General features: G+C 36.7%; 1 protein-coding gene across 4 annotated transcripts in view; it reads left to right on the forward strand.

Annotated features, from left to right (window-relative positions):
• The window catches only part of LOC131551753 (exportin-5), a 152718-nt gene that overhangs the window by 28007 nt on the left and 97859 nt on the right, over positions 1-26852 (forward strand). For 3 of the 4 annotated variants that reach the window (XM_058794855.1, XM_058794853.1, XM_058794852.1), the window contains exons 8-25: positions 4610-4686; positions 4856-4885; positions 4984-5077; positions 5166-5249; positions 5361-5486; positions 5567-5657; positions 8611-8739; positions 14509-14582; positions 14681-14836; positions 15778-15819; positions 15897-15986; positions 16192-16391; positions 16545-16644; positions 16751-16932; positions 17110-17210; positions 17511-17607; positions 17736-17871; positions 19899-19997. In XM_058794855.1, coding sequence (XP_058650838.1) covers positions 4610-4686; positions 4856-4885; positions 4984-5077; positions 5166-5249; positions 5361-5486; positions 5567-5657; positions 8611-8739; positions 14509-14582; positions 14681-14836; positions 15778-15819; positions 15897-15986; positions 16192-16391; positions 16545-16644; positions 16751-16932; positions 17110-17210; positions 17511-17607; positions 17736-17871; positions 19899-19997 — 1908 coding nt within the window. The remainder of the gene's footprint in view (positions 1-4609; positions 4687-4855; positions 4886-4983; positions 5078-5165; positions 5250-5360; positions 5487-5566; positions 5658-8610; positions 8740-14508; positions 14583-14680; positions 14837-15777; positions 15820-15896; positions 15987-16191; positions 16392-16544; positions 16645-16750; positions 16933-17109; positions 17211-17510; positions 17608-17735; positions 17872-19898; positions 19998-26852) is intronic. The other variant, XM_058794854.1, reaches the window with a different exon arrangement.

Consider the following 26852-nt stretch of genomic DNA (forward strand, 5'->3'; position numbering starts at 1 on the left):
CGTCCCAAACGTCTTCCATTTAAGGATTATGGAGGCCACTGTGCTCTTAGGAACCTTAAGTGCAGCAGAAATTTTTTTGTAACCTTGGCCAGATCTGTGCCTTGCCACAATTCTGTCTCTGAGCTCTTCAGGCAGTTCCTTTGACCTCATGATTCTCATTTGCTCTGACATGCACTGTGAGCTGTAAGGTCTTATATAGACAGGTGTGTGGCTTTCCTAATCAAGTCCAATCAGTATAATCAAACACAGCTGGACTCAAATGAAGGTGTAGAACCATCTCAAGGATGATCAGAAGAAATGGACAGCACCTGAGTTAAATATATGAGTGTCACAGCAAAGGGTCTGAATACTTAGGACCATGTGATATTTCAGTTTTTCTTTTTTAATAAATCTGCAAAAATGTCAACAATTCTGTGTTTTTCTGTCAATATGGGGTGCTGTGTGTACATTGAGGAAAAAAAATGAACTTAAATGATTTTAGCAAATGTCTGCAATATAACAAAGAGTGAAAAATTTAAGGGGGTCTGAATACTTTCTGTACCCACTGTGTATATATATTGTCTTCAGAAGTTTAGGAAGATACTTACTGTATACCTTAGTATTTTTAGTATATATATATATATATATATGTATATATATATATATATATATATATATATATATATATATATATATATATATATATATATATATATATATATATATATATATATACAGTGAGGAAAATAAGTATTTGAACACCCTGCTATTTTGCAAGTTCTCCCACTTAGAAATCATGGAGGGTCTGAAATTGTCATCGTAGGTGCATGTCCACTGTGAGAGACATAATCTAAAAAAAAATCCAGAAATCACAATGTATGATTTTTAACTATTTATTTGTATGATACAGCTGCAAATAAGTATTTGAACACCTGAGAAAATCAATGTTAATATTTGGTACAGTAGCCTTTGTTTGCAATTACAGAGGTCAAACGTTTCCTGTAGTTTTTCACCAGGTTTGCACACACTGCAGGAGGGATTTTGGCCCACCTCCACACAGATCTTCTCTAGATCAGTCAGGTTTCTGGCCTGTCGCTGAGAAACACGGAGTTTGAGCTCCTCCAAAGATTCTCTATTGGGTTTAGGTCTGAGACTGGCTAGGCCACGCCAGAACCTTGATATGCTTCTTACAGAGCCACTCCTTGGTTATCCTGGCTGTGTGCTTGGTCATTGTCATGTTGGAAGACCCAGCCTCGACCCATCTTCAATGCTCTAACTGAGGGAAGGAGGTTGTTCCCAAAATCTCGCAATACATGGCCCCGGTCATCCTCTCCTTAATACAGTGCAGTCGCCCTGTCCCATGTGCAGAAAAACACCCCAAAGCATGATGCTACCACCCCATGCTTCACAGTAGGGATGGTGTTCTTGGGATGGTACTCATCATTCTTCTTCCTCCAAACACGTTTAGTGGAATTATGACCAAAAGTTCTATTTTGGTCTCATCTGACCACATGACTTTCTCCCATGACTCCTCTGGATCATCCAAATGGTCATTGGCAAACTTAAGTCGGGCTGGACATGTGCTGGTTTAAGCAGGGGAACCTTCCGTGCCATGCATGATTTCAAACCATGGCGTCTTAGTGTATTACCAACAGTAACCTTGGAAACGGTGGTCCCAGCTCTTTTCAGGTCATTGACCAGCTCCTCCTGTAGTTCTGGGCTGATTTCTCACCTTTCTTAGGATCATTGAGACCCCACGAGGTGAGATCTTGCATGGAGCCCCAGTCCGAGGGAGATTGACAGTCATGTTTAGCTTCTTCCATTTTCTAATGATTGCTCCAGCAGTGGACCTTTTTTCACCAAGCTGCTTGGCAATTTCCCCGTAGCCCTTTCCAGCCTTGTGGAGGTGTACAATTTTGTCTCTAGTGTCTTTGGACAGCTCTTTGGTCTTGGCCATGTTAGTAGTTGGATTCTTACTGATTGTATGGGGTGGACAGGTGTCTTTATGCAGCTAACGACCTCATCTAATTTAGGATAATAAATGGAGTGGAGGTGGACATTTTAAAGGCAGACTAACAGGTCTTTGAGGGTCAGAATTCTAGCTGATAGACAGGTGTTCAAATACTTATTTGCAGCTGTATCATACAAATAAATAGTTAAAAAATCATACATTGTGATTTCTGGATTTTTTTTTTTAGATTATGTCTCTCACAGTGGACATGCACCTACGATGACAATTTCAGACCCCTCCATGATTTCTAAGTGGGAGAACTTGCAAAATAGCAGGGTGTTCAAATACTTATTTTCCTCACTGTATATAGTTATCGAAGATGTGGCATAAATTTCGTCATAGTTTTTATCATCAGATATTAGTTTTAGCTTGTCAACGTCTCGTCTTAGTCACAGAAAAAAGGTTAGTTAACGAATATTTTTCGTCGTTTTCTTCGTTGACGAAATTAACACTGCATTAGAACATGCAGAAACTAAGAAATACATTTTTCTGCTAAGATATTTAGGAAGGAAAAATGACTGATAAATCAAAAACGTGAAATGTTTGTCATGTTCTGACCATAAAGAGTAGTTTATTAACTGTCTGGTTTCTACAATGTTCACTTTGGAGCAAAAATCTGCTTTTAAACTTAAAAACCTGTCATTTATCGTGATAATTATCGATATCGACTGATATGAAAACATTATCGTCATCATTTATTTTGGCCAAATCGCCCAGCCCTAATCCATACTAGAGAATATACAGAGGAATATTCCTTTTTTGGAAATAGTGTTGAAATATCTTAGGAAGTGGTTGGGATATAACCTACTGCTTTCACCTAAGGGTCTTTTAGGAGACAAAACTCAGATTCCTCAGAATAATAACTATGAACCTGACCCTGGTTACCAGTGTGTGCCTGCAGGTGTACGGCTGTACGCACTGTGCATACCATGAGCGCTCAGACTGACCTGAGACTTGCCCCGCAAACACTTCAGCAGTTATTGTGTGTCCCATATTTCTGTCGACTGAACCAGCCATGCCATTAATTATAAATTTACGTTCGAACCGCTCTCTCTGTTTCACCGTAATCTCATGAAAATGTGTAGGCCTATCAGTAGCATGATTTTCTGCTCGTCAAAGTCAATTTCTGCGTATAAATATTACGACAAATAGAAACAGAAAATCGTGCTATGAGATTGGTTTAGCCTACAACAGTTAATTTGTATTTTCTTTTTTTCACAATAAAAACAAAACATTGCGCTTTTGTAAAATAAAGAAAACAAATAGGGTGAGCTTTCAGCCCTCTCGGTTTCCTAAAACTTGCGTCACAAAAATGAAACCGAATCGGTGTAGACTTGTCGTGCAGTTTTTTTTATTTGGTTTTGTTAATGTTCATTATTTAAGTTAAATATATTTGTTTAGGACTGTTTATTTTATTCCTTTTATATATGCGGTTTTATTGTTTTTCTCCCTACACAAGTGCGTGATGTGTAAATCCTTGTAGTTCTGATGTTTGTGCTGCTATTTGCGCATCCACTAACTTTTAATTTAATTTAAATCTAATTTAACATTCTAATTTTGTTGGTTAACGATTAATGATTGGTTAACAAGCAATTTTGTCGGTCAGGAAAATTAACCAAAATTAACATCCCTAACTTTTGCCCGCAGTGCGTGCCCGTCCCTACACCACTAATGGAGAGGTAACTTTAAAGGAACACTCCTCTATTTTTGAAAATAGGCTCATTTTCCAACTCCCCAAGAGTTAAACAGTTGAGTTTTACCATTTTCGAATCCATTCAGCCTATCTGCGGGTCTGGCGTTAGCACTTTTAGCGTAGCTTAGCATAGATCATTGATTAGACCATTAGCATCTCGCTCAAAGAGTTTTGATATTTTTCCTATTTAAAACTTGACTCTTCTGTAGTTACATCTTGTACTAAGACTGATGGAAAATGAAAAGTTGCCATTTTCTAGGCCGATTATGGCTAGGAACTATACTCTCATTCTCAAAAATAAAATCTTTGTGCGTACCCTTGGAAGAAATCCTGCAAGCGCCCCCTGCTGGTTACTGTAGGTATAGTCACAGTAGCAAGACACATACTTAGATACTGGAAGGATACACAATCTCCTACAATTAGTATATAGTTTGAATCAATGATTGAGAGTGCCTCATATGAAAACAAAATGTTAGCATGACTGAATGGAAATCACAGATACAGACAGTTGTGAGAAATTTATGATGTCTGTTTTTTTCAATTCATTCATCCTGCTGTTTTATTTCTCTCCTTTTTAAAATTATTTGATTGTGCCTGTTGTGTTAACCTCTGAGTTTGTCATGTATAGGGAAACTCATTAAAAACCTAATTTTCAATTGTTGGCTGCATTATTTAAGACTTTCTTTGTAATTTTTAGTTAATCAGCAAGTAAAAAGCATTAATCCATCATCGTATTTGTTCTTGCAGTAAAATGTGACTGAATCGACTTATTGAACTTATTGAATGCTGATTTAAATAGGCCATAAAAGCAAATAAAGCTTGACTGCTGTTATTGAAAGAACTTGCCAATGGTGCAAAATAGACAACCAATAAAGAGCAACGCTGTTGTGTGAAGTTTTGACTGAACCTGTTCTGTACTTTCACAGGGAAAATTAGAGGAAAGGAAACCATTTATGGTACTCTTTGATGAAGTTGCCATGAACTACATCCTGTCTGCTGCACAGTGAGTAGATGTCTTACTCTAAATCAGGGTTCCTAAATCTGGAGAGGCATTGTCTTCTAGGTTTTAGCTCAATCCCAGATCCAGAGCCGAATTTGAGGAACCCTGCTCTAAATGACTGTATACTATTTGTATGACTGCACACTGCTCTTTGAATTTTATTTTAATATAGGTCAGCAGGTGGTGCAGCTCTCTGTAACCAGTGAGTTTACATTTTCTCTTGAAACTGCCAAGCTTAGTTTAGAATAACAAAATTTACTTCTGTTAGTTATAACTACAACTGTCCATCTTACAATTCAGATCATCAGGCGGCATTGTGGAAAGAAGATACACTTTTTTGAAGAGGCTGTGTCAGGTTCTCTGTGCCCTGGGTAGCCAAATCTGCTCTCTAGTGGTAAGGTTAAAGCATACACATCACTGTTTTGTTGCAATCTTTTTTTTCTCTCATGAAAAATACAAAATATTTTTATATTTCTCTTTAGGGTTCCGATATTGAAGTACAAGTTCCTGTTAATCTGGATAAATACATGGAAGCTCTTTTTGCCTTCACTACTCATCCTAGCCAGGTTGAGTGGCATTATAGCTATGAAACTCACTGGTCAACCATGATTTTTTTGATGAATTTGCTCTATTATGCGTTCCATATTTATTCATTATTTATATATTATTTAAAACAGTTTCTGAGGTCGTCCACACAAATGACCTGGGGAAACTTATTCCGACATGAAATTTTATCAAAGGATCCTGTAGTTGGCCAGATGGCGATAAAATATTTAAGAGCGGCAAGGATCAATCTTGTTAAAGTAAGTGTTGTGTATACCAGACAGAGCAGCCTTGAATAATGCTTCTTATCATACTTAACTGCTCTGTTTTCAATTTACAGACTGGATTTCCCTCCAAGAATGATTGTCCAGGATGTGAATTCTCTAGAGTGGACTTTGATAATGATGAAGATTTCAACTGCTCCTTTAATTGTGAGTTATAAGTAGTTAGTAACTAATTAGCTAAATTTAATGTTATTACATCAGTGTGCTTAAAAAGTTTTAATTGTTGACTGACAAATACAAACTTCTTTTTACCAACAACAATTTCTTGTTACTAATTTTTTAATATTTTGTCCAGTTGTAATTTTGGCAATCAAATGCACACATCTAGGGCCCTATGATTTCCATGATGCAGAAAACGTGGATGGAATTGCAGAATCCAGTAATAAAAACGAAATTTACTGTATAACATCATGGAATTTGTCAAACTTTGAATGAATTAATCAAAAGTAGGTTATTACACTTGAATCAAATCGTGATATGGACTAGTATCTGTGAATATTAACCCACAAAATTACTATTTAAATATGAATCCTGCATGTTATGTGTGTTTCTGTGAATGAATGGCGAAGATGGGCGGTTTTGTTTACTACACACATACTGAAGTGTGCGCGACTCACGGTGGTTTCAGCGTCTGTCGTCTCTCTAAATGAGGACATAAATACATGAACAACATCTCCAGAACTGCTCTGAGAGTCACTCCACTCATTTGAATAAAACTTTCCTCACATTATATACACACAGTAATGTAAAGGTATTCACGGCAACCCATCAAAATAAAAGTTTAATTTAAAGACATTATGCCAGAAATATATTACAGTAGAATGTACATACTACTACTACTACTAAAATTATTAAAACTTACTTTTTATGGAATAATGACACAAAATTTCTTCCATGTTTTAATTAAAAAAATAAAGTTTTTTATTTAAAGATTAAAACTAGGGGGTATCGGGCCCGATACTGAGCTCCTGTACTCGTACTCGTACTTGTTAAAATGCCCCGATACCAAGCGCCGATACCTCACAGCATGTGATAAGTGTCATATTCAGACAAAGAAACAGGACAACATGCAGCAGAATGGAGTTATTAGAGATTAAGGATGTCTAAGAAGCAGATGTATGCAATGAATAATGTTAAACATTCAGTATTAATGCCTTTTATAGCTGATGTGCGCGAACTGAAAAGCAAAGCGCTGAGTGGATTGAGCGGGCGCAGGTGCACGAGCTTGTCGAGTGAATATACTTTTCTCACAGACATCACTGGAACGTTTGTAGTTCTTTTGGATATGTCAAAAACAAGTAAGCAAAACAATGCACAAGTTACTTAACGGGAGGGAGTAACGCGCGCTCACTTCTGTAATCTTTGTTGATGTTCGCTCACATAGCATGCATCACTTGGATTAAAACTGAATTGTAAATATACTCACTATATATTCACTATAAAATAAATAATTTATTTTCAACCTTAAGCATACACGACTTTCTGGCGAAAGTGAAACTAGCAGCCTGTGTGAAATGCGCGAGGCTGTACTGTCCTCTCATTCTGCACCAGTACAAACACGTGCGAGCGTTGTGCATGTTTTGCTTGCTTCATGAGTGTTTCTGCATTAGAAAGAAAAGCAAAGAAAAACGCGACTTCTATTTCTGAAAATATCACAGTTAGGAGATTTATAACGAGTGGTTCCCTGCATTATTACAGCAAAACACGTGATTTTTAGCAGCTCTAATGCAACTGAATTGAAGATGATGTAGAGCAAAAAAAAAAAAAAAAAAATGAACAGTGAGAGTAACAAAAACTTGTAAAATACATTTTAATGTGCATAATTAAGTGTGAAAATAACCGAAGGATATACAGTCAAACCAAAAATTATTCAGAGACCAAATATAATTTTTGATATTTTTTACTAGTGGGTGCAGGACACTATAGTTCATTTTTGTAAGTGAGGATAGCAAAATAAAGTAAACTGTGACATATTATATCCAAAAATTCTTCATACAATGGACTACCAATAAAACTGATACAAATTTGGGACCAAAAATTATTCAGACTGCATGCCCAGGAGACTACAGGCTGTCATTAAGGATAAGGGTGGCCCGACAAAGTATTGATAGTTGTGTAAATATTGTCATACTAACAGCTGTCTGAATAATTTTGGTTGATTGTAATCCATCACATACCTTTCTATCAAAGTTATCTGATATTATTGAGCTGAATTTGTTCTGACACAGTTTAACTCTGAGTTCTTGTCATATTTTACTACCATAAACTATAGCGAATAAACTGTGATAATGTGAGAAATGTTGAAGGTGTCTGAATACATTTTGGTTTGACTGTATCTATTTGATAAATTAAGTTAACCAACTAACATTATACATACTCTGTTGGTTTCTGTACCCAATATTTAAAAAATGTACAAATGCAATGAAAATATCGGTATCGGTACTCGGTATCGACAAGTACCAAAAATAAAAGTATCGGTATCGGGCGAGTACTGGACAAAGTGGTATAGGTGCATCCCTAATTAAAACATTAATGAAATGAATGTTTTATGCTTTCATTTGATAACCAGAAAAATGTAAATATACAACACAGAATTTCTGAGGGGAAAAAAAACATTTTGAAATGCAATTTTAAGAATGAATTTTAATAAATTAATTTTTATGCATTCAAATAATTAGACATGCTAAAACATAAAATGTGGTAACAATAAAACATATGGTGGGAAAAAATTAAATGTAATTTTTTGTTAAACGTTTAATAAATTGATGTGAAAGTTTCATGATTTTAATTAATTAGACATGCTTTTTGAATAATAATATTTAATTTAATCATTAAAAATGAGTAAAGGAAAATTAAAAATTAAAATTAAAAAAACTGAATTTGAAAAGAATTGGATTTCATAGGGCCCTACAGATCATATAATCAACCCAGTTGATTTGATTAGTAACATGAAGTTACTAATTAAAATGCTTTCATTTCAATGGTTATTCAAAAGCAAACAAATTACAGAAATGAGCAAAGAACAAATTATTAAATAAATAAATAAAACTGCATTTACAATGGTTTGGTTAACCTCTGAACAATTTTTTTTTATAAACAGCCTTCAGGGCTCAGCAGGGGGAAGCAGTTCGTCTGGCTTGTAAAATTGTCCCATTTGAGGCCTTCCAAATTGCAAGGGAATGGGTGCAGTCTCAGATCTGCACACCTATAGATACTGGAAATACAACATGTGAGTACTGTTAGTAGACTTTCTCATGGTAGGTAATCTTTCATCTGCCAAATGTTTGTGCAGTTTTTGGAATTGTGCTGCGATTTTTCTCATTCTATATTTATCTCATTTTATGCTGCATCTCATTTATTTTATTTATCTCATTTCATGGTATTATGATGAATACCCTTCAGTGTATTGGAAAGATTGATATTTTAATGCAAAGATTACATAATGTTTGACCAAAAAATGGTCATGTACAGACACACAGCAGATCATTCTTAAACCTCAAAAAACGCCAGATACCAAACTTTATTTACATACATTTACATTTAGTCATTTTGCAGACGCTTTTATCCAAAGCGACTTACAATTGGGGAATACATAAAGCGATTCATCTTGAAGAGGCAATCCGACAAACGAAGTGCTTGTAACACCAAGTCTCAGGCATTGTTTAAGTAAGTACAAGCTAGCAAGGGAAGGAATAAATAAGGAGAAAGAGTGTTTTTTTTTTTTTTAATGGCGCTAGCAACGCCAAGATCATGGGTTCGATTCCCAGGGAAAGCAAGAGCTGATAAAATGTAAAAACTGTAACTTGAATGCAATGTAAGTCGCTTTGGATGAAAGCGACTGCTAAATGCATAAATGTAAATGTGAAGTCAAGTAGTGTCGAAAGAGATGAGTTTTCAGCTGTTGCTTGAAGATTGACAGGGATCCAGCACTCCGAATATGGGTGGAAAGATCATTCCACCAGCCAGGAATGGTGAACGAAAATGTTCTGGAGAGTGATTTTGAGCCTCTTTGTGATGGTACCACGAGGCGTCGCTCACTAGCAGATCTCAGACTTCTGGAGGGGATGTAGATTCTTAATAGTGAGTGCATGTAGGCTGGTGCTGAGCCTGTGGTTGTTCTATAAGCAAGCATCAGTGTCTTGAACTTGATGCGAGCTGCGATTGGTAGCCAATGCAATGAGATAAAGAGAGGTGTGACATGGGCTCTTTTGGGTTCCTTGAAGACCGGTCGTGCCGCCGCATTCTGAATCATTTGTAGAGGTTTGACTGTGTTTGATGGAAGTCCAGCCAGAAGAGCATTTGCAGTAGTCAATTTAAGAGGCTCCTCTGTCCTATTAATGGCATCTGTTTGAACTTGTTATCAGTATAAAAGACACCTGTCCACAACCTCAAACAGTCCAACTCCAAACTCCATCATGGCCAAGACCAAAGAGCTGTCAAAGGACACCAGAAACAAAATTGTAGACCTGCACCAGGCTGGGAAGACTGAATCTGCAATAGGTAAGCAGCTTGGTGTGAAGAAATCAACTGTGGGAGCAATTATTAGAAAATGGAAGACATACAAGACCACTGATAATCTCCCTCGATCTGGGGCTCCACGCAAGATCTCACCCCGTGGGGTCAAAATGATCACAAGAACTGTGAGCAAAAATCCCAGAACCACACGGGGGGACCTAGTGAATGACCTGCAGAGAGCTGGGACCAAAGTAACAAAGGCTACCATCAGTAACACACTGCGCCGCCAGGGACTGAAATCCTGCAGTGCCAGACGTGTCCCCCTGCTTAAGCCAGTACATGTCCGGGCCCGTTTGCTAGAGAGCATTTGGATGATCCAGAAGAGGATTGGGAGAATGCCATATGGTCAGATGAAACCAAAATAGAACTTTTTGGTAAAAACTCAACTTGTCGTGTTTGGATGCTGAGTTGCATCCAAAGAACACCATACCTACTGTGAAGCATGGGGGTGGAAACATCATGCTTTGGGGCTGTTTTTCTGCAAAGGGACCAGGACGAATGATCCGTGTAAACGAAAGAATGAATGGGGCCATGTATCGTGAGATTTTGAATGAAAACCTCCTTCCATCAGCAAGGGCATTGAGGATGAAACGTGGCTGGGTCTTTCAGCATGACAATGATCCCAAACACACCGCCCAGGCAACGAAGGAGTGGCTTCGTAAGAAGCATTTCAAGGTCCTGGAGTGGCCTAGCCAGTCTCCAGATCTCAACCCCATCGAAAATCTTTGGAGGGAGTTGAAAGTCCGTGTTGCCCAGCGACAGCCCCAAAACATTACTGCTCTAGAGGAGATCTGCATGGAGGAATGGGCCAAAATACCAGCAACCGTGTGTGAAAACCTTGTGAAGACTTACAGAAAACGTTTGACCTCTGTCATTGCCAACAAAGGGTATATAACAAGGTATTGAGATGAAATTTTGTTATTGACCAAATACTTATTTTCCACCATAATTTGCAAATAAATTCTTTAAAAATCCTACAATGTGATTTTCTGGATTTTTTTTTTCTCATTTTGTCTCTCATAGTTGAGGTATACCTATGATGAAAATTACAGGCCTCTCTCATCTTTTTAAGTGGGAGAACTTGCACAATTGATGGCTGACTAAATACTTTTTTGCCCCACTGTGTATGTATATGTGTGTGTATATATATATAATATTATTTTTTGTATTTTTTGTACATTTTAAAGTTAAAGGGGTCATATGATGTGTTTTCTAATTGTCCTTTTCTTTAGTGTGGTATGTAGCTGTTTGTGCATGTATAAGATCTGCAGAGTTACCAAGTCTCCCACAAAAGGATTTATTCTATCTAAAAGATAAGGCTGATCCAGACCGATCTAAAACGCCTCATTCAAACACGCCCCCACATGTCTACATCACGATGTGGAAATATTTGCGTAATGCAGCCCAAATGTTGCCCAAAAAAGAAAAAAGGCGTGGTTTCAGTAACGATAGCGTTGATGCAGCCATGTCAGGGAGGCACTGTGTGTTTCAATGCGAAAGCAAAAGCACTTTATTTGGCCTTCCGAAAGTACATGCAGTTAGGAATCATTAAGATTACTTAACAGAACCGCACAACCCAAATGTTTGAATTTGTGGAACGCATTTTATGTACGGCAGTTTCGTGAACCTAGGAGAGTACAAGGCTGACTGTGCAAAGACTATTTCTAAAAAAAAAAAAAAAAACTTACTTTGCTATGACAATCTGGCGCTTCTGAATCAGCGACTGTACGTATGTTTTGTTATTAGTTTAAGTATTTGCTATTGACTGTTCAAATGCTGAGTTATGCGCAGTGTAGAGTAACGCACTTTGTGAGAGAGAGAGAAAGAGACAGGGAGACAGGGTCACATCACAGTGGAGTCAACTGTCTTAACCGTAGCTTGTGTACTACAAATACATAAGAGCATCATCACCGTGTCTGTCATGCGACTCTGTTCCCCTTTCGGGCTTAAACTGATAGTAAAACTAATGACATTATTAACTGTCTTTACATTTATTTTGAAAGCTGAAGCTTTCAAAATAACTTTAAATACACTTCGAATACTTCAAGTTTAAATAATTTAATTTGACCCCTTTAAATTATTCTATCTAATGCACTTTGAGAGTTCAAAATTAAGTGCTCCAGCTCATGTTCTTAACTAAGAAAACTTAAGTCCGAAAAAGTAAGTGTACCAGAACTTTAAAGGGGACTCAAACCTCTTTTTATTTGTGGTATACTGTCTCAGACTAAATTACATTCACACTGGTATTTTAGGAAGCCAAACAAATTAGAATATTATAACAATATTAATAATAATATCAATGACAGTAATAGCCATATATCGTAAAACAACTGCACTATAAAATAAATGAAAATGAATAAACTCACGTTAAACTCACAGCACATGCAGTTATGGAGTTCACTGCATTCATTCACTCTGAACAGAGCTGTGGAAAACAGCAGTTCACGAGCTGATCGCCTAAACAATGTGTGCGCTTCGCTTTGAAACGTGCAGCAAAAACAGATTTGATGAAGGGATTAAGCCATATTGTGCTTTTGGTTCTAGTTAGACAGATACTGTGCCAAAGCATAATGGCCCAAAACACTTTAAAAGACCTTTTATGTTAGAATAATAAGTTAAAACTTTGTTTAACTTAGTTTTTGTTTACATAATATATGTGTGTGTACTGTGTATATTCAATATGTATATTTAAATGCACACACATGCATGTATACATTTCAGAAAAATGTTATGTTCATATATTAATATATAATATAAATTATATGAAAATATAGACATGTAAATACATGTAAATATTTTGAAAATATATATACTGTATGTGGGTGTATTTATATATACATAATAAATATACACAGTACACACACATATATTATGTAAACAAAAACGTTTATTTTGGATGCAATTAATCACAATTAACCGTTTGAGAGCACTAGTTTAAATATATTTTTAAAAACTACACTTTTTGCCTGGAAGACCTATCATTTCATATCGTCATGTGACCACGATAATGTCGAGACTATTTGCTATCGCGATATCATGATATTGATAATATCTTTATGTCCCTACTGTCTTCTGGTTTGACTAATCATAATGCAAAAACTGACACTTATAAATAAATTAATTAATTAAAATTACATCAATTAAATAAATTTTAACTTTGTACAAAACTAGTATTTGATACTCTCTATATCCTAATATAAACCTACATATAGCTGCTAGCAGAAATTAAGAGGCCAAGCACTACAGAAGCAAGCAAAGCAGAAAGCATCAGACAAACTGCAAAAATGAGTTACTAAAGGCGTTTTAATGTGATTTTAGTCAAAATGGCTAAAAAAATCATAAATATACTGGTATAATGTAATTTACTGGTTTATTGCTTTTGGCCAGTAGACAGTGCTGTTAGCAAATTGATATAATGTGGTCAGCGTGAGGTGGCGATGACATGCTCTAAGTTTGGTGTCAGTATGTCAAAACTTTGTAAACCCTCAGATTCAGTTTGGCATCACGGCATCAAATTAACTGATGAAATCGTTGATATGAAATCCATAACTTTTTGTTTCGTAAGTTTGTAACAATACACCAGTGTGTTTTAAAGTATGTCCGACTCCCAACATGATATGGGGAAAATATTAATATCTTTTGTCTCATGGTTATGGTTAATGTTAAGACTGTCCTCAATCTGGTGTACCAAATTTCATAACTTTTCTGCAAGTGGTTCTATGGGCTGCCATACACTCAAGAGTAGAACAAGAAGAAGAAAAGTTTTAAGTAGAAATAAGTGGTCCATAATTACAATTAATAATTACAATATAATTAATAATAAACTAGGCTAATTACCAGAGAATCAAAATTTGTCTAAAGAATCACCTTAGGTCAAACATTATATAAATAATAGTTCGCATTTCTTTTTGATTTGCGAGTTGTAAAAAGAGATGAAAACATGACACAGTTAAAAAAACATGTTATATTACATAATATAGTATCCTTGTACCAGTAAACTATGCAGATTTTACCTCTTTAAAAAGACTCCCACAAGATTTACCATTATAATGCAGAATGTTATCCATCACTTGTCCTACACAATTTCACTGTGTGGTTGCATTTATAATTTGGGAATTATGCTTTGAATCCTTATGGAACATGATTTAAGTTAGACTCTCATGCTGAACTGAACAGATTCTCATTCACAAGATAATGAACAAAATTTTTGTTTGTAAATGATATGTCTGTATTCATTCATTTTATTCATGGACTTAAAAGATTGATATGTTCACAATTGAAACATTGCAATACAAACTAAGCTTCACCAGTTCTGGCTACCAGACCAGTGACAATTATCGACAGAGGGTAATCAACATATAATGCTGTAAATTGTGTTTCTGGTACTTGTTTAACCCTGGAAAGTTACTTTTAACACTGCTTAATTAGTATTGTTATCTGCTGAAGCTGAAGAAGGGTCTCTGTTTTGCTCTGTCTCTGTCAGCGGTTCAGTGGGATGCCATGACATTCTTCACAGAAAGTGTGTTGGGACAGCTCTTCAAAATTCTTGAAAAGGAGGTAAAACAACCAGTTTCTCTCATGGTACAGCGGTGAGGGATTTAAAGAGGTATCTTGTCATTGAGATGTATTTTTTTTTTTTCCTCCCATTGCTGTAGAAAATTCCCATAGATGAGGGTATGGAGCTGCTGCAGATGGTTGTAAACTATGAGACAAGAGATCCTCTCATTCTGTCCTGTGTTCTTACCATCATATCCACTCTCTTTCCCTTCGTCACACACCAACCACACTTCCTGCCTCAAGTACTCTTTAAGGTGAGGTTTATAATCTGTCATATGAAAAATGTGAATAAATGTCCAGTCACATTTACTGTTGCTCAGTGAACTTTTGCAGGCAAAATTTTGTCATTCCAATTGGAGTCCTCTCAGTTGGGATTTTCGTGTGTGAGGTCAATTTATTATTTTGTTAATTATTATTATTTTATTTATTTTTTTATTATTATTATTTTATTTAAATTTGCCCCGCTGACCAACTGAAAGCAACTTAATTAGAAAGTGATTTCTTTTGTGAGAAGTGCTTCATACATCACTACAACTATTGACAATGGGCTTCTTTTTTTTTTGCACAGTTTTGCTAATGTGTCTGCACCTAAGTGCATCTAAAACACTGTCTAACCACTGATTTAGGGTGTCAAGTAAATTTTAGATTGATTGATTTAAAAAAAAAAAAAAAAATGTATACATTGCTTCTCTAATCTTCTAGATCTTCTATATATATATATATATTACTTATGCCATGGTCTGTCTGAATACTCGATTCTGATTGGCTGGCAGGTGTTGATTAAATTTGTTTAACTGCACAGGTAGTTCCAGGTCAGTTTAATCACGTTCTATATTAATGCGCTTCCTATAAACATTGGTAACCATAGTAACATACAGTTACAGTTGAATGGTAATACAGATAAAAATATCCTAATTTTTATCGTTCTGGTCAAATATTGCAGCGCAAATATTATTAACATCTTTAATATGTGAATGCTGGCAAATGACCATGGCATGAACGGGATAATCAACGGCTAGCTTTGCATTAAACGATTTGAATGCACTTTGCGGAGGCAATGGTGGTTCTTCGCCTCCACGTCGTGCATTAAAATCGTTTAATGCACAGCTAGCCATTGATTATCCCTTACTTGGTGCATGATAGATGTGCTAAAAAGCTATCATCATCAAATGTCTTTTTTTCCACTTACATTTAGATATTTCCTTCCATCACATTTGAATTGGTTGAAGAATGCAAGGTAAGGTGCCCATTACTTATGACTGCATGTCATTCTCTAATCAAACAGTCTTGTTGATGTTTTGTGCATGTGTTCAGGCACCTCGAACACGAGCTGTTAAGAATCTCAGAAGACATGCCTGTTCTTCCATCATTAGGATATGTCGAGATTATTCAGATTTTATGCTGGTATGTTGAAGCATGCATCCATAATACAGTTCTTTACAATGCAAAACTAAATTTAACTAAATTTAATTTTAGTTACGGTCCTAAAGAAACAGGTTACATTATATTAGCATTATATAATGTTACATTATGTAATGTACAGGTTACATTATATTAGCATTCCCTTCTAGGACGCTAATGATAATAGATTATTTTTCTTGCATTGTAGCCGTGCTTTGACATGATGTATGAGCATGTGAAAAGGTTGTTCTCCAATGAGCTGCTGCTGACACAAATGGAGAAGTGTGCTCTTATGGAAGCCCTGATATTAATCAGCAATCAGTTCAAAGACTATAACAAGCAGAAAGCCTTTCTGAAAGAACTCATGGCACCTATTACTGCAAAGTGGCTGTCAGAGGAGATGAAGAGGTATGAATGGATATTGTTGTATACAGGCGTTTACTGAATTTATTAAGAGGATATTTAACACGATAATGAGATGAAGTTATTAATATCTAGCTTATGTACATGCATCTGAGGCTGTCTGATGTATGAACCTTCCTTTAATTTTGTGTTGTGCAGTGTGTTATGGGACCCTGCTACCTTTTTGGCATATGTTGGTGCTGATCAGGTGATCAGTGACACTGACGCAGAGGATCAGATGGGTATCAACAGGTCACGGGTAGGTGCCACTACTTTTCAAATGAATGCATGCAGTCTAATGTGTTTGCATAGATGTTGGATTTTGTTGTAAATCTCATCAGTTTTGCTTTTGTCTTCAATGGCAGATTAGTTTTTGTGTGAACACCATACTTGGGGTTGTAAAGCGTGCTCGTTGGCCAGCTGATCCTGAGGAGGCAAAAGCAGGAGGCTTTGTGGTCAGCACAACCTCTGATAGGGCCCCTGTCTACAGAAACCCTTGTGCGGAGCCCCTGCAGGCCTTGCTGCCTAACCTTTTTGCTCTCATCAGGTAAATTAGGTCATTTCCTAGAAAATCATTTCCTAGAAAAACAGACATTTGATATGGAATAATATATGGTGAAAAAAATCATGGATAGTGTACAGGTATTTGCTGTGCTGTGCTATGTACTGTTTTTCCACTATTGTAATAGTGTTTGGAGTAGTTTGACCTTGTTCATCCTTTCAGGACCCAAAATAGCTTGTTCTTGCCAGAGAACATCAACCGGCTTAGCAAGACTTTTACAAGGGTCTATGATATTATGGATGTGGAGAGGAATTTTGCTTTAGGTAGGTTTCTCATTTGTCCTGTCCTTTTATGAACACCGTCATTTAGGTTTTGCTGTGACTGGTAAAGTCAAATCGAGTCTCCTGTATATCTATAGTACTTTAAACAATATAGATTGTCGAAGCAGCTTCACAGAATTAAACAGGAAAATAAGCAGCTCTGCTGAAGGCAGGAGTGTCATTATCTAGCTCAATTCAGTTCAAAATTGGTTCTCATCTGATAGTGTCAGTGCAGTTAAATCAACATTGCCTTTAAAACCCCAGACTCTTGTTATCTTAAATAACTCTTGATGTTTCCTACAGGAATTCCTCAACCACTTTTAGATGCCTACGACTCTTCAGCATACAGAAATATTGCTGAACGCATGCAAGGCTTCTTCTCCTCACTCTATGATAACTGGTTGGAGCAATCAATTTTTTTTTCTTTTTTGTTTGTTTAATAGAGAGAGAAAAAAAAACTCTTCAATGGTCTAAACTCATTTTCCTGATCCTGTTTACCCTTTTGTTTTATGTCAATTTTTTTTAAAGTTACCACGTGCTTGGGAATGCAGGTCCCTGCATGCAGCAAGACTTTTATGCAATAGAAGGCTTGGCAGAGAAGATTGTTGGTTCTGCATTTACCCATCTAGACAGTGTTCCAGACCACAGGCTCCGTCCCTTAGTTCATATCCTTTATATAATGATTTTTTGTTTTAACTATTAGTTAAACATATTAAAGTCAGTAACATTTGTTGGTAACACTTCATAATAAGGGTACCTGAACCTAATATATTTATTATTACTTCAAAATGAGCTAATGATTAGTGACGGCATGAACTAATCAAGAATGAATAAACAACTACCCTTAAATATGACTAGGCTTATATGGATTCCTTCCTAAATAATGACCACCTTAACTACATGTTAGGGTTAGGGTTAGGCTGCATCATAAACATAATTGGATGGCACAGGATTAGTTTGCAAATATTTACAGTGATTCTTCCTATCAAATGTGGAGAATACTAATTGCAACTACCACCCATAATTTGATTTCAGTATATTTTGTGTGATTCTCACGTGAGTCTCCTTTAAATTCACCCTACTGGCTTATAAGCCTTCATCCAAAAATTTGTCATCATTTACTCACCCTTATGTTTTTCCAAACCTGTATGGAAATTCTAATACAGATATAAAAATATTATGGAAGCCTATGGCTATCAGCCACTGTACAAATGGTATGTTGTGGCACTACCCTGACTAAAGTCTATACCCAGCTGTATAAACAGCTGTATAAAAACAAGAATTGTTTTATGTATGTTTGTATGTATATTTATGCATATATACTGTTGAGCCAAAACATCATTACCACCTGTCTAATAAGGTGTTATGTGGAATATACACTGTACCCAATTTGTTTTTTTGTCCTCCTTTGGACCACTGCTGGTAGGTTCTCACAGAAGCACCCCACAAGTCTCGCTATTTCAGACACTAGGGATGGGCGATACCAGTTACTTTGTTTTTGATAGAATACACTATTTTTTTTTAAAGTCCAGTATCGTCAATATCGATACCAATACAATACTTATAAACTGAACTTTTAAATTATGAAAATTATTAAATTACTATGAGTAAAATGGGTAATGATACCCACTTAACTTTATATTTGAAATGCATTTTAACATTCAATACGCCTTAATTGCAACTTAATGTGTTATATTCTTGTTTACACATAGTTAAAATATGTTTACTGTAGTGGTAACCATGGAAATCTACAAATATTATAGTTGAACTATGGTCACTTTAGTAAAACCATAGTTCATTTTCGTAAGAGACTGCCAGTGACAGGCTCTTGCATGCTTAAAATGCAACCTTTTTATTCTGAGTGTATGATTTATATTAACATTACAGAATAGAACATGATCAATATGAACTTTTAACATTCAATTTAAATAAATGTAGTTGCACAAACTATGTAGGCTACAATTTCAATGTGTATATTGTGAAATAACTCAAACATACTGTATTGACCCAAATATAAAACGACCCTGATTATAAGACGACCCGCCTTTTTCTATATGTACCTTTTGGAAAAAAGCTTTTTGAAAACCAAATCTTTTTTTTTTTTTTGAGAGAGACGTTAAACCGAGGCCCTGACTCTCTGTGGTCATTTGGCTGTGTCTCTCTGTCCTCTCTACCTGTAGCTGGTGTGTGGCGAGCGCACTGGCGCCATTGTCCTGTGGCTGCAGTCGCATCATCCAAGTGGATGCTGTACACTGGTGGTGGTTGAGGAGAGAGACCCCCCCCCCCACATGATTGAAAAAGCACTTTGGGTGTACATCAATACACAATAAAATGCTATATAAGTGCCTCATTCATTCATATTGTTGTGGGGGCTATTTAATTTAGTTTACTCCTAAAAGTAACTATCAAACATGTACTCGCATGAAGTCGTTATTCAGGCATGAATCCATCTTTATTAATTCGTGATTAGTTCATGTGTTCACTAATTATTAGTTTATGTTGAAGTAAGTTTCAATTTGGGTAATTAGTACATGATTATTTAGGTACCCCTTATTATAAAGCTTTATATTCACCTTGGTTTATGATTATGGAAGTGACATCACTGTCATTAGATTTGGATTCTTGTGGTTGTTGACTCTGACTCATGAATGATGTGCTGTAAGGTGCAGTTGTTTTCCTTAATGTCTTTCACGTCTGTTCATGAAGCAGCTGGTGATGTCCTGTCCTCATGATTATTATGACAGCCTCCTCAATCCTTTGCTGGGCCCACTGTTTACCTATCTACTGCAGGTAACCTTAATATCATATACAATATCTGTAAGTATGTGATTAACAAACCAGAGCATGTTGGTCTTGGGTGTTTTTTTTTTGTTGTTGTTGTTTTTTTAAATGCTTAGTTTTTAAATTGCCTCCCTTAAATAATCATGGTCATACATTTACTACTACACTGTGTAATTAGTGTTTTTAAATTGTGTGATCTGATCAGATTTCCCAATTTGATTCACAGATAAACAAAGAAAAAATATGCTAGCTTAAGGAAGCTAGAAGAAATGCATAATAATGTAATTCCAGACAGACTGGATGATAAGATCAGATCTCTGTGTGGAGCACTGGCTGTTGTCAGACTCCTTGTGCAAACAAAAATCTCACTGGATTATTACAGTTAATGGCAAAATGAATGTTTGGAAATGTAAACTGATATTTCCTACTGACACTACAGCAAAAGATGTACGCCAAACAGACAGAGCTCAATGAAATAGGAGCACAATAAATCTGACTAAAAGTTACATTTTACTAAAAAAATTTATAGTTGGACAATAAATGTGATGTAAAATTTTAAACTTACAAATATTTTGTGTATTTGTATTTTTGTGTATTTGTATGATAACACTAACTGTAAAGTGACTGTAATGGGGTAATCAAAATAGCTTTATTTCATCAATTAGTCTGTGCTTTTTTATTTTAATTTTTAGTTTAGTGAATTTAAATTCTGCTTTAAAAGCATTATTTTTGTTTTTAGATTGCAGTGTTAGAATGTAATGTGATTTGAACCCTTTTTGCACATAATATATGCCTACATGATTTGGCCTTTAATATGCATTGTTTTGTTGGGCAGGATGTGAAATATATGTAAGGAATAATTGACTCCGGGCCGTTGAATTATTCGAAAAATAATGCACACCCTAGGTGGTGATGCTGCCACGAGTTATTTAATTATTTTTCTAATAATTCAACAGCCCGGAGTCAGTTATTCCGCTTGTACTACGGTTGCCACACCTCAAGACATCGATTAGATGATGTATTTCAAGGTATTTGTCCGGGTTTTTGTACTTAAAATGCTATTGTGAGTAGGATTAATTTCTTCCGCATCTCATCCATCGCCTCCGTTGCTAATTCCAAAACGTCACTTTAGACCTAGTAATGAGGCTTAAGCCGAGAGAGAGAGAGAGCATGTGAATTACCTCTGAGTCTGTTTGTCTCTCAGAAGTGTTCGGCTAATGTCTCTAACGTTACTAATAGTGAAACTTTAAGTTCATTTTCTTCACGAACAGCGCCGTTGTTACCTCACTTGTGAGAAGTCATAGTTTGTAAATTGTTAAACTTACTGTTACTGATAAAATCGTCCGAGTAGCACTTACAACATTAGCATGTATGTTAACGTGTGTGCAAACGCTCCGTTTACTGATGTAACCTTGGTTCCCTGAGATAAGGGAATGAGGGTTGTGTATGGGAAAACTCCTGTTTTACTCTGTACTGAAGCCTGATTTGTTCACCTTTGTGTAGCTGCACAAACCAATAGCGCTTTAGCCTGCCAGAAAGGGCGGAGCTGGCGTGTATATATAGTGCTACTTGAAAGTTTGTGAACCCTTTAGAATTTTCTGTATTTTTCTGCAAATATGACCCAAAACATCATCAGATTTTCAAATAAGTCCTGAAAGTAGACAGAGAGAACCGAATCAAACGTGAGAGAGAAAATATTTTCTTTGTCATTTATTTATTGAGAAAAATTATCCAGTGTTGCATATCTGTACGTTGCAAAAGTATGTGAATCTTTGCTTTCAGTATCTGGTGTGACCCCCTTTTGCTGCAGTAACTGAAGGTAAAGTTTCTTGTAAATGCTGATCAGTCCTGCACAATAACATGTAGGAGTTTTAGCCCATTCCTTAGTGCAGAACCACTTAAACTCTGTGATGTTGGTGGGTTTCCTCCTATGAACTGCTTGCTTAGGTCCTTCCACAACATTTTAGTTGGATTAAGGTCTGGACTTTGACTTAGCCATTCCAAAACATTAACTTTGTTTTCCTTTAACCATTCTTTGGTGGAATGACTTGTGTGCTTGGGGTTGTTGTCTTGCTGCATGACCCACGTTCTCTTCAGACTCTGTTCTTAAACAGATTTCCTGACGTTTTCCTTTAGAATTTGCTGGTATAATTTGGAATTTATTGTTCCATCAATGATGGCAGGCTGTCCTGGCCAAGATGCAGCAAAACAGGCCCAAGCCATGACACTACCACCACCATGTTTCACAGATGGGATAAGATTCTTAAGCTGGAATGCAGTGTTCTTTTCTCCGAACATAATACCTTCTCATTTAAACCAGTAAGTTCTATTTTGGTTTCATCCATCCATTAAACCTTTCTCCAATAGTCCCCTGGCTTGTCCACATGGTCTTTAGCTAGCAATTTTCTTTTTGGAGAACAGTGGCTTTCTTCTTGCAACTCTGCCATGCACACCATGGTTGCTCAGTGTTCTCCTGATGGTGGGCTCATGAACATTTAACATTAGCCAATGTGAGAAAGGTCTTTAGTTGCTTAGAAGTTACCCTGGGAACTTTTGCAACCTCGCAGACTATTACACGTTCTGCTTTAGAGTGATCTTTGTTGGTCGACCACTTCTCGGGAAGGTAACGGTGGTCTTGAATTTCCTCCATTTGTACACAATCTGTCTGACTGTGGATTTGTGGAGTCCAAACTCTTTAGAGATGGTTTTGTAAACTTTTATAGCCTGATGAGCATCAACTCTTTTTCCAAGGTCCTCAGTAATCTCCTTTGTTCGTGACATGATTCACTTCCACAAACATGATCAGACTTTGATAGATCCCTGCTCTTTGAATAAAGCAGGTCACGTACTGACATTTGATATTCATTGCACTGACTGAAAACACCTCTGCACAGATGGACTCTAATTTCACCTTTAAATTAACTGCTAATCCAAGAGATTCACATACTTTTGCCACTCACCGAGCATCTATGAAAGAGCCGCATCTATGCACTTCGTGAAAGTGCATGGGGCAAGACACAGTCCAAACGGAAGGACTGTGTATTGATAGGCCTCTTCCTCGAACGCGAACCTCAAGAACGGTCTGTGAAGGGTGGGTGGGGGGCTATGTGAATGTGAAAGTATGCATCTTTCAGATCCACTGTTAAAAACCAGTCCTTGGGGCAAATGTTCGCGAGGATCTGTTTGATAGATAACATCTTGAACAACCAGCGCATAAGCGAGTGGTTCAGACGTCTGAGGTCCAGAATGGGTCTGAGCCCGCCATCTCTTTTTGGAACAAGGAAGTAGCGGCTGAAAAAGCTGAGGTCACTATTTCCACAGTGCCTTTTTCAAGCAATATCTGAACTTTTGCCAGAGAATGAGCGTTTCGTTTTCCGGAACAGAAGTTTGAATAACGCCCCTGAAGCGGGGTGGCCTGCGAGCGAACTGAAGCGAGTAACCTTGCGGAATTGTTTTTAAAACCCAACTCGACATTCCCGGAATGGCTGCCCAAGCTGTGAAACGGGAGGTGAGAGGGTTAATTTTTGCAAATGAGAGGTCACCGAGAGAAGGCGGGAAACTTGCATTCGTGTGAGTATGTGAAAGAGTGTGAAGAGGAGATTTGCTTTTTATTGTATGTGGGTCCGCTATCACAGCGGTTAAACATTCGGGTATGCACTGCACTTGCAGGACGTGACCTGCTGGAAACGAAATTCTATTGCTCAGAGGTACTCGGAGGGATGGAGGGTGAAAGTGAGCTGTTTTTCAGGGCTTTCCGGCTGAGGCGAGAACAGCACCACCAAACTGGCCATGGTCTTGCCAATCACCTGCGCCATTGTCATCATCTGCGATAATGAACGTGATATTGTGTAGCTTATCAGTGATCTACGGCTCTTTGTATTAAATGCCGCGCCATTTGAAAGCAGGTGATGGGGATTTCCCGCTAATCACAGAACCGGCTTTACTGAAGCGATACGCAATATTATCATGTTCAATATATCGCCCAGCCCTGTATAATTTATAAGAACTCAAACAAGCCTAATATTTTATTTAATAAGATTAATAAAGTGATTTTTCCTGCTCCTACTGATTGTCTAGAGGCTACTAATTTTTTGTGAACAAAGTTGATAATCTTCGGTCACAGATTATCCCAGTAACGACCTGTCATTCTGAGTTAAATTATCAGAGTTAATTTAGTAGTTTTGAACCTATATCTTTACCTCAGTTGGAGCATATATTAAGGCACACTAGATCGGCTGCACAGCCGTCTGATCCTCTTCCTCCTCAGCTGTTGTTAATTTGTTTTGATCTTTTAGGTAAATCTATTCAATCTCTTTTTAATACTAGTTTAATTATTGGACATGTACCTGCTTGTTTTAAACATGCAGTAGTGCAGCCACTTCTTAAGAAACCAAATTTAGATTGTACTGTTTTAAGTAATTACTGACCTATATTGAAATTTACCTTTCTTATCGAAAATTTTAGAGAAGTTTGTTCTGTCTCAGCTTGCTTCATATTTAGATATGAATGCTGTTATAGATATGTTGTAGTCAGGTTTTAGGTCTCTCCATAGTACAGAATCTTCCCTTCTTAAGGTTTTTAATGACATTTTATTGGCAGTTGATTCTTGAAAGGTAGTTGTCCTTATTTTACTTGATCTCACAGCTGCTTTTGATACTGTTGATCATGGTATTTTATTGCAGCATTTGGAAGATGTTAGTGTTAAGGGTACTGCCAGAGTGGTTTAAACCATATTTAAAAGATAGATCTTCTCATTTTGCCTTGGAGATTTGTGTTCTATATCAGCTAAATTACATAGTGGTGTGCCACAGGGGTCTATACTTGGGCCTATTTTATTTTCATTATATATGGGCCCTTTGGTCTCAATTTCTCGTAAATATAACATTGTGTCATTTATATGCAGACAACACCCAGTTATATATTCCAATTAGGGATGCAACGATTATAGATTTTGTTGGTACGATTATAGTCTGAGGAATAATCACGGTTTCACGATTATTACGATTATTATGCATTTATTCATTTCACAACATAAAATCACATAAACACTCTTTAGATATTAAAGTGTTATTTATTGCTGCCTTTTGAAACAGAAATAACACAGTAACCAATAATACAGCACAAAATAATAATACTAAAGAAAAAAAAAAAAAAAAAGTCCATCTCTCCTATTGGAATTAAAAAAGGTGACCTCTGCTCTGTAAACACCCATGTCAGTATTTCCCTTTTGAAAATAACAAATGTATTTGGTGTTTTCATTTCATTCTTTCTACATTTCTTTTGGACCTGAGGTACAGAACTTGGAAAGATGGTGAAAAATAAATTGACTTATGAATAATACTATAACAGGGATGATAAATCACAATATTAATGAAGTATTATTAATATATGACTAATATTAACTTTATTTATCCCACAGAGGACACTGTTACTAATGAGGGGAATAAACTAAACTATTATTGTAATCAACTGTCATCAATACTTATTCATTTTAATAATCTTTATTCATCTGATTTTACATAAGGCCTGAGAAAATCATCTCTATTATTTTGGTTTGTGAGATCGAGATCGAGCTGCCCACAAACATTTAGGAGGACAGAAACGTGTTGTCAACGCTGCCCAGCGACTTTCATTAATAAAATAGCTTAGATACTGGATCGCTACATTATATTAATCAGCAAAGAGGGGGTAAAATGACTGTTTAAATAACTAAACTCAAATCTTCATTGTTTGTAGTGACGCAGATGCAGGTAGGCTAAAGCCTCGTTTATACTCGCGCCTGGCTCGCCGCGAGCCTCCGCTGACTGCGCGCGCTTCACACACGCGCTCGCGCTCTCTCTCACTGCACTATTTCATCTCTGAAGCGGCAAAATTTTCGAGCTAACGAACGTCGCGTCAGGTGGTCCTTGCCTTCAAGTCGTGCATTAAAATCGTTTATTGCACAGCCAGAACAGGTTGGCTAGCTGTGCATTATCCCTTATGTATTCACTCTTTAACAGCGATTTTTACGGCAATATTGATGTACCCAAATTTAAAATGGTCCCACACTATCGAATTCAGTCATTTCTCTGGTGGAAATAAAGGATCGCTGTTTGGTTCCTCTGTCATAGTTAATCTAGCTAGTAGCCTCCGTGTCTCTGATAAGCACCGCTAGTGTAACTTTGTTTTCGTTTTGCTCATGTTCCAATGGATCCAAATGGCTCTCAATCCCTTGATGGACTTGCTCAGTGTTTAGGTGAGATAAGAGCCTGGTTGGCAAGCAATTTTCTTGATCTTAATACTAATAAGACTGAGTGTGTTGTCTTCGGACCTTCTGTTTCCAAGGAAATTGTGTAGGTTGGCTTCTATGAAGATAATGTCAAGAATTTGGGTGTTATAATGGATTCAGCTTTAACAGGTTACTAGTGTTGTGAATGCTGCCTTGTATCAACTCTAATCATTATTTCTAAACTGAAATCAATTCTCTCTTTTAGGGACCTGGAGACTATTATTCATGCCTTTTGTATCATCACGCATTGATTACTGTAATGCTGTATATATAGGTATTTCAAGGGGTCAATAATCTCGTCTTCAATTAGTACAAAATGCTACTGCCAGACTTTTGACTCGCACAGAGAGAGAAAGAGAAACTGCAGTCTTGGTTTCTTTCCACTGGTTGCCTGTAAAATTTAGAATTGAATTTAAGGTTTGTTGATGGTTTTTAAAGTGTTGCATGACATTGCCCCAAAATATATTGTTGACCTTTTGATTCCTTATCAAAATACAAGAAACATGAGATCTTCGAATCAGATGATTCCTCATGTTCCTAAAATGAGATTAAAATCAAAGGGTTATAGGGCTTTCTCAGTGGCTGCTCCTCGATTA

This window comes from Onychostoma macrolepis, chromosome 13 (assembly GCF_012432095.1).
Source record: "Onychostoma macrolepis isolate SWU-2019 chromosome 13, ASM1243209v1, whole genome shotgun sequence".
Classification (NCBI taxonomy): Eukaryota; Metazoa; Chordata; class Actinopteri; order Cypriniformes; family Cyprinidae; genus Onychostoma; species Onychostoma macrolepis.